Here is a 9,195-nt window from a genome sequence, read left to right as displayed (position 1 = left end):
AACATGACCACATCCATGTAGACCAACATCTAGACCAATTTCTCCAGGGGTTGATTCTGTTCTCCAGTGTAATTTTATATATATGTATATATTAGTGGTGGGACTTTAATGCGTTAATTTCGATTAATTAATTACAGGAAAATTAACGCACTAAAAAAATTAACGCATTTTAACGCATGAGACACTTTTGCACCGTGGAATGTTTCTCGTGGAGTTCCAGACATACAGATTATATGGACGCACAATAAGATCATGATGGAGATGAAGAGGCTACGCTGGTGGAGGAGAAATTTAAATATAAGAAACTTCCAGATGGAAGTACAAAGACAAATAGTGTTATTTACACTTTATGTAGGAAGGAGTTCGCTTATCACAGGAGCACTTCCACCCTTCGTTACCACCTCAACGCAAAACATGTTGGGGCTAACGCGCAGGTCAGTAATGATAACTAGCTGCTAAATGTATTCCTAGTACGATAGGGTGACCAAACGTCCGTATTTCCCGGGACATGTCCGTATTTCACATCCTGTCCAGGGCGTCACGGGGTTTTTAAAGTGAGGAAATGTCCTGGTTTTTAAATTACCTTCATTGGACTATTAATACTGGATTAAACTTTCGCGAGTGATCGTAGCGCGCAACTCCGCACGCGTTTAAACTTGACGCGTCACATTATTTACAGAGTTGTTCGCTCTCTGTGGTCGAAGATAAAGGCTTACAAGAAGCGCTGCACATCGCGTCAACTGATGCAAGTTACGAACTGCCGTCCAGAAAGACAATGTCGAAGAAAATCCAGCAGCTGTATGATGAGGAAAGGGAAGTAAAACAGATTATTGTGAAGAGCGCCACAAATGTGGCTCTGACTGGGGATCACTGGACCTCTGTTAGCAACAAGAATTATCTTGGTGTGACAGCTCATATTATAGATGATGAATCTGTATATGATGAAGATCCAGTCATTTGCTTTGAGCATGCAGAAGACCACTTCTAGGCACTATGGAGATGCCTGTGGCAGAGGCCTGGGAAATTTAAGAAAAATATACCATCTAAAATGGTATTTAAAAACATCTTCTGATTTATTTCAATTCTTCCAATATCCTGAGCAAAACTCCCAAAATTAAACAACATTTTTGGTCAGAATTTCCAGTGTTCTGAACTGTTTTCTGCACTCATCTATTGGTCTGTGTAGTAGACTGGTGGAAAAATAAACAAGATGTTGAAGTTTGATTATGTTCATTGATTCATTCATCATTCAAACTTAAATTAATATTTCTCATGTTAAATACTGAAATGCAATTAATTTCAATTAATTATTTACAAAGCTTCCGATTAATTCAATTAATTTTTTTAATCGCATCCCACCCCTAGTAAAAAATTATATAAAAAAAAAAATAGAAATTATATATATAATTTTTTTTTTTATTTTAGCCACAGTACAGTTATATATCATAATAGAATGAAACTGGATAGACTGTATTTAACTCCAGGAGAACGCTTATCGTAGCTTTGACACTACAGAGAGAACAGCTTTCCTGAGCATAGAGATGAACTCTGAACAGAGCATCGCGCAGACACACAGACGTGCAGACGTACAGGTGTGTGCTCCCACCACGGCGTGGGTAGTTTCGGCACAACGTGCCACGCATTATGTACGCGTGTGTGAGATTATGACAAACTGGCAACGTGTCATGAAATGTTTCTACAGAGTGTGGAGGAATGGAGCTATTTATGGCTCTTGGGAGCGCTCACACACACACACACACACACACACACACAGTACAATGTAATCATGTGTTTCAATAGAACTCTTTAACTCCCACCCTGGTAAGATTGACACCTCTATGCCATTAGACAGTGCTGCGGACATACGGCTGACGGTCCGATAGGAAGGCGAACTTTCGCGACATGCTACCACTTCATGAATTAAAGTCTTGGTTGGGGCTTCCTGGGCAGCCAAACCTCGTCTGCCATACCCGTCTGTGATATCCCGACAGTCCGGAAGATCCTGATTGGCTCGTTCGGCTGCCTTTCATTTTGGGAGGGAGCTAAAATTAGTCGCCGGGCGGTTCAGGGCGGGTCTCCGGGTCACCTCTGCCCTCGCGTGTCTGAGTCCACGTGTGCCCTGTTATCGCGTAAGCCATATTAAAATCAGCACGATGGATTAAGATATGTGGGGGGGGGGGGGGGGGGGGTGTGATTTATTACTGCAGTTTGACTGGTTATATAACCCCAGTCATTTGTTAACACCAGTGCCTGGCTCTCTCTTGTAAATCCAGTCATTCCAGTACTGTTATAACGAAACCACCAGTCTGTTTTAGTCCCATTAGTCAGAGGAAGTTTCAGTTTCTTGCCAAAGTTGTTATCCAGGGTGTGGATCACAGGTTCTGAGGGGGGGTTCCTCTCTGGGATTAAGAGGAGCGTCGGAGCGGCCTGACCCGTGTGCGGCTGAGGGAGGGACCCCGTCCTCGTGAACGTGCGCAGGGGCCGGCTGTCTGCCCTCCAGAGATCTGCCGGTGGAAGACCGCTGAAAGGGGGCGGGGCCATGCAGCCGGGGGCGAAATGAGCCTCTGTGATTGGCTGGAAAGGGCCACGGGGGTGTGGTGTGGCTGTGTCTTTGAGGGTTGTTGTTGGTGAGTGTCCTGTAAGGCTTGGGCAACCTCCTAAATGACACACACGTGGCCCTTCCACAGAAAACATGCTGATTGCAAAGATTAGACAGACAAACACACACACACACACACACACGCGCGCGCGCCCTTCATGTCGTACTGCCCGGTGTGAGTCATGTGTCGGGTATGTGTAGTGTTTTTACAGTAGACATGCTTGTAAATATATCATCGCACGCATGTGTGTGTGTGTGTGTGTGTGTGTGTGTGTGTGTGTTAAAAGCCTACTGGATAAGGTGACATTTGTCATGGCAGAGTATCAGTCTGTCTGATATCTATTGTGTGTGTGTGTTGTGGCACGGTTCTAGGGGTTATGGGGGTGTCTGGGTTAGAATGACAAAGTTATCAGTGAAGAACACACTGGCTCATCTGCCAAAAACATGCACTCTAAAGTGAAGACACATACACACCCCACACACACACACACACACCCCACACTCCTGTACACATCTCAGTCTGTGTGTGGGTGCATGTGAGAGGCTGTCCTGGTATCTCTGCCCCATTTGTTACACTCCAACTCTGATAAGACACAGTCTCGCCAGTGGCAGATTTAATGTGTGTGTGTGTGTGTGTGTGTGTGTGTGTGTGTGTGTGTGTGTGTGTGTGTGTGTGAGAGAGAGAGAGAGAGAGAGAGACGGAAGAGAGACACGGTCCTGATAAGAGACAATACGGTCGTCCCCAGCCTGATAGCAGGGGTATAGATACACAGACAGATAGAGATCACCATCTCTCTTTCTCTTTCTGTCTTTCTCTCTCTCACGCGTACAGAAACAGGCCCTCCATGCTGAGGGGGTTGGTGAACACACTCATACACCCACACACCCACAGTCTTCATATATTTTGCATTGCTCATCTCCAATGCCTGATATGCTAATGCCTTCGTAAAATGCAGGGATGTGTGTGCGTTCATGTCTGTGTTTTACTCCCCCCAACCCCCTCAATACACGGGCTTGTGTGTGTGTGTGTGTGTGTGTGTGTGTGTGTGTGTGTGTGTGTGTGTGTATATCATCGACCTTAGTACATAGGCCTGTACATGCTGTAAAGTTTGGATGTAGACCAGCACTTGACCATGAAAAGAGGAATAAATACATATGTTGGTGCAGAAGGGTGTAATGGTGAATGTGAGGAGCACTGCGCCCCCATGTGGATTAAGAAGACACTGCAGCTCTGTTTTTTATTATCCTGCCAGACCAGTTTGCAGTTTGTTGGCTGTTATATGACTGGTGTGTGTGTGTGTGTGTTGCAGACGAGCCCACCTGCGTCTGTGTTTGGAGCGATTGAAGGCTCTCATACCACTGGGACCAGACTGTAACCGCCACACTACACTGGGCCTGCTCAACAAGGCCAAAGCACATATAAAGGTAACACACACACACACACACACACACAGGATGCTGACCATGATCGAACATGCTTTATAATGTTCAGAAATACTTTACCCCAGATCAGAGCTGTGTGTCTGCGCCTCGTACACACACAGCCTGGACGTTGTTGATTATTCATCTCTCTGTCTCTCTCTGTCTCTGTCTCTGTGTGTGTGTGTGGTGTGTATTCGTGTGTGTGTGTGTGTGTAAACAGAAACTAGAGGAGACTGACCGGAAGTCCCGGTACCAGCTGGACAGTTTGGAGCGGAAGCGGAGGCACTTGCGCCGGCAGCTGGACTCCCTGCGTGGTGCCCCGGGCCTGGGGGAACCCGAGCGGATACGCACGGACAGCGTGGGCTCCACCGTGTGCTCTGAACGCTCCGACTCCGACCAGGGTACACACACACACACACACACACACACACACACACACACACGCTCCAGTCAGCACTGCTGAAGATGTTCTCCTCATCACTCACACACACCCTCCGCTGCTCCGCTAAGTCATTGTACCGTTCATTACCATCAACCAGAACTTCTTCTCTCTCTGTCTCTGCCCTCTACCCCCCCCCTCCTCTTCCTCATGCTCTTCACCCCCCCCCCCCCCCCCCCCCCCCCCTGCAGAGGAGATCGAGGTGGATGTGGAGAGCACCGAGTTCTCCCACGGAGAGCTGGACAGCACAGCCAGCACCAGCGACCTGGACGACCACAGCAGCCTGCAGAGTCTGGCTAGCGACGAGGGCTACTCCTCCTGCAGCCTCAAGCTCGCCTTCAGCTCCTAGACACACACACACACACACACACACACACACACACAGTCCCAGCAACAGCAGCTACTACCCCCCCCCCCCTCCTCCTCCACTCCGATACAATCAAATCCCCGACACTCCCTGCCACCGACCAATCAGAACGTGTCGCATCATTCAGGTGACCAGAGCACAACCCATCCATTCATTATACAAGCGTTTTGATTGGCTGACTGATATTTGCGGATGTTTAAAGAGGGTGTGAGTGAGCAACAACTTGAACAAGCTCAGAGATTTCTCTTCTGAGATTATGATTTTGTATTTATATCGAGTTTTTATAGATGGCCTGTAAGGATGTTTGGGTGCAACTGTTTGATACCAGACTGAATGATTTTTTCCAGTCGCAAACCTTTATAGATGTTGGCCAGCATTTAAACTTTTCATTTGACCTTCGAATGAAAGTAAAGTTGCTGTAAGTAGAAGTCGTCCAGCTGCCTGGCTCTTTTTAAATTTGCTTATTAAATCGCCGTACTCTTGCGGGTTCAAAAAGGCTTGTGAACTGGTCACCTGCTACAACTTTAAGGTCGAAGCAATGATTTGGACGTCTTCAATCCACGAAGGGCGCATGAGTTGAACATGTGCTGGAATGCTGGCCCTTACGTATCAGGATCACCCCCCACCCCCCTTGAGCGGTGCTCTTTCGTACATTGTACAATATCATAAGGTCAGTGGTTACGAGGCGTGAACTGTGTCGATTGGTGCTAAACGAATCAATAATGTGGGTGAGAACGCCCTCGACAGCCGTCCATCTCATCGCCGATAAGCTTCGACGGCTGCAAACCATAATCTGACGGCCTTTCCCCTCGCTAGTGGGAGGGGCTTTTTTTTTTTGTGTGTGTGTGTGTTTGTTTGTTCAAACCACAGAAACGTCCATGTGATGTTTTTCCACACAGCAGCTATCAGGAGTGACTCTGCACCTGTAGAACTGATCGTAGAAACGGCACGTTCCCAGAAACCATAGCACCCCAAACGTTTGAGTACAAGCCCCGCCCCCTGTTCTGCTCCACCCCCCACCCTGACCCGCCCCTAGCAGTAATGAGCAATAACTCCAGGCCCAACTTTTCCTTAGAATCGCACTTCCCCCGCTCCGTCCCTCTTAAGGCACTTACAGTGTCCGTCCAAAAAAAAAAAAAGAAGCAGAATCCGACTTGCTTGTTTTTGTATATAATACATAAATAGTTTAATAAATTAAGACAAAAGGAAAAAAAAAAAAACAGAGTTTAAAAAAGGTAGATACCAGTGGGTAGAAATATTGCCTCTGTTGCTGTTTGTCTTGTGTTTTTGTGCATTTTAAATTATATTTTTGGAAAGATTAATATCCTCTTCAGATGCTGTGACAGAGTTGGGTGGACAGTATTACCATAAGCTTCATTCTTGTTTGGTTTCTTGTCCTCTGGATGTAATGCACACCTGATTCCATTCTGTAACCGCCCGAACGCAAACGTTTGTCAGGATCTCCTGGTGCTCCGAGATGCATCGCTGTTGAACAGGAAACCATGCGTGAACAGGACAAAAAACAACGACGACGACAGTAACGGCAGTGGCAGCCAACATGGACACGGCCCTGGCTGGGGGTGGGAACCCGGCACGGACACTCCCATTTGGGGGTGGGACCCCCTGCATGGACACTCCCATTTGGGGGTGGGACTCCCTGCATGGACACTCCCATTTGGGGGTGGGACCCCCAGCACGGATGCGCTCTCGGCCGAGATGCGCTTTTATTTATTAGCTAGATATCATTTATTACTTTTGTGTGTGTGTGTGTGTTTGCTTGTTTTGAAGCTAAGAGGCATTCCACTATTAGTAACTGTGCTGAGGGCGTGGTTGAGTGCCCATGGGTGTGGTTATGGGCAAGTGGGCGAGGCTGCGAGCACCTGTGGGCGTGGCTATGAGCACCTGTGGGTGTGGCTCTCTACAAATGCAGTATCAAGAAGGATCAATTAATACGACTTTTAAAAAGCAATGAAATGCAGGATCAGGGAACTGTCGTTGAAGGCATGGGCCTTTGACTCCTGCTGACCATCACATTGACTTTAAAAAAAAAAAATCATATTTATGCTCCTTCATGCTGCACGGATGAGTTTAATCTATTTTGGGGGGGGTTTTGTTGTTGGTTTTTATTTTTCATTTGTTAGCTTTTTCAGTTCTGTGATTTTTCTCATGCTGTGATGGCATTTCTGTCCTGTTCATGTAGCTGCTTCTGTTAAAGCGGAAGTACCCGGTGTAATCCAGTTCGGTGTAATCCAGTTCGGTGTAATCTGTATTTATTTTCTTCTAAGCTTGCGGCCTCATCTCTCTGTGCTGCTCCTGGTTCAGCACGTGCTCCACCAAAGCCACGCCCCCCTCCCCCCTCCCCACGATTGGGCGAGACCACCTAGAACGCCACTGTGATTGGGAGTGGGGCAGAAGCCACGCCCCCTCCCTCTCCCCCGTCAGGGGAGGCGTGTTTGTGGAGAAGGTGGCGTGCGGTGCCTGGTCACATGATGCACGTGTGGGCCGTGTGCTGCAGCACAGACTCATCTCGGCCCGTTGGAGAGCTGATCTCAACGTGGTGCTGTTACCCAACACCAGGCCAAACCACAGACGGACACCGTCTCTCTCTCTCTCTCTCTCTCTCTCTCTCTCAATATTTTGTTTCTTGTGTTTTCTGTTCCCCATTTTTCTGTCATCTGCACTTAAATGCCCCATGGTGAGAACCAGAGCTTTCTAACACCACACCAAAGAACCCACCCCCAACCGAACCATCGCAGAAGTGCCCCCATCCCTCACACCCATCCGGCCACGCCATCTAATACATGCTGTGTCCGTGTACAGCCAGCCGGGCCTGGCGGACTGCACTCCGGTGCTGATTCTGGCTGTTGCCTCCAGGGGGCAGTAGTTTGGTGCCACATGCGTCACCTGTATCGGTAGCACAGATCTAGGACCATATCCTGCCTGCCCTCACAAGCCTAGCACAGGATATGGAAAACCTGAGCCTAGTTTAGGGACTTTATTTATGAATTTGTTTTGTTGAACCCGCTGTTTGTAGATATGGCACTTATGACTAAAATAGGTAATAAACAAAGCACGAATCTGTTCTGAGATCAGCCCTTTTTTTTGTTTTGCTGTTGAGTTTGGGCCCAAGGAGCGACTCTCTCCTCTAGCGTCGTAGCGCGTAGCGGAGTATCTGTAGGGCGGCAGAGCAAAACGTTGCTTTAGGCACTTTGAAACCACAACGGTGTGGAGAACACTGGGCACAGATGTCTGAGCTCCGAGACGCTTGTGGCGCCCCCTGTAGGCCGAGCGTGTGGTGGTCAGGAGGCTCTGGGGAACAGGGGTACGAGTACAGGGGGGGGTTACACAAAGCTCTTCCACCTGGGAAAGGCAAACGTCCTCCTCAACTTTGTGGCCATCCTTTGTAAACATGCACTCTGATTATAGATGTAAGTCGAACTGCAATACTTACAATAAACACCAACATTTGTCAAACCTGAAGACCAAAAAAACAAAACAAAACACTTGTCTCTTGTCTGCTTCAGTCATAATTGAAATGTTGTCTGTTGTCCAGTCCTTGTAAATTCTAGTTTTAACAATATCCCAATAGGGGCCGCCAGCTGACCTATATACATCCCATGGTTGAAGAAATGAACTACTGTTGAACTTAAACACCATGACACTCCATTTTCTCTGGTTCTTTGAGATATATGAACTTCAACACTACTAAGACTAAGAAACTACATTGCATATTCTCCGTTTTGGATATTCTTGGGCTGTGCTATGCAGTCATCTAGGAACCATTTTGTTTGAGTGGGTAAACTAGTGCTACCTAGAGGTTATCAGTGGTATTGCACGTTTCACTGGTCGCCCGTAAATATTGCACTCTAGCCACTTGATTGGAGACCTGAGACCAGCGGGAGTCTGTGGCCGTCATCCAGCTCAAACCGTATCCAGTCATTAGGGGTTCTATGGTTAGGAACTGGCCAATGGCAAATGAATTGTGCATGCGATTAAATTAGCTAAGTCTTTTTATAATTTCACACAAACACAGTGAAATTATAGTTTCACATCCTTTGCCATCTTTGAAGCATATTTGAAGAGCTACAATATAAACACCAAGCATTCCATCAATACTGACAGAGACAGTGTATCGGTCTGAGCATGGTTCTGGACCTTTATATTTTGTAATAAACTACAGTTGCTTTAAACTACACACATTCTAAAATTTATGCCATATCACCCTTGCATGGGTTTGTAGATCTGTTGCTAAGGATTGTTTGAAAAGTGTTAATTGCACTGTTGAAACTAAACCTCACCTGAAGGTTTGAATTTGGAGTTAGAAACATTACCTCATAACGCACTAACACAATCGCAACAGCAGGGGGC

The 9,195-nt window shown here is 47.1% G+C and overlaps 1 protein-coding gene across 2 annotated transcripts in view; it reads left to right on the top strand.

The window, feature by feature from the left end:
• mxi1 (max interactor 1, dimerization protein) overlaps positions 1–8,330 on the top strand; it is a 23,312-nt gene extending 14,982 nt beyond the window's left edge. For both annotated transcript variants that reach the window (XM_076984992.1, XM_076984993.1), the window contains exons 4-6: positions 3,910–4,024; positions 4,242–4,422; positions 4,652–8,330. In XM_076984992.1, the coding sequence (XP_076841107.1) occupies positions 3,910–4,024; positions 4,242–4,422; positions 4,652–4,809 (454 nt within the window). In that variant the 3' untranslated portion in view covers positions 4,810–8,330. The remainder of the gene's footprint in view (positions 1–3,909; positions 4,025–4,241; positions 4,423–4,651) is intronic.
• The last annotated feature ends 865 nt before the right edge of the window (positions 8,331–9,195 follow it).

This window comes from Brachyhypopomus gauderio, unplaced genomic scaffold (assembly GCF_052324685.1).
Source record: "Brachyhypopomus gauderio isolate BG-103 unplaced genomic scaffold, BGAUD_0.2 sc37, whole genome shotgun sequence".
NCBI lineage: Eukaryota > Metazoa > Chordata > Actinopteri > Gymnotiformes > Hypopomidae > Brachyhypopomus > Brachyhypopomus gauderio.
This window is presented reverse-complemented; position numbering and strand designations above follow the sequence as displayed.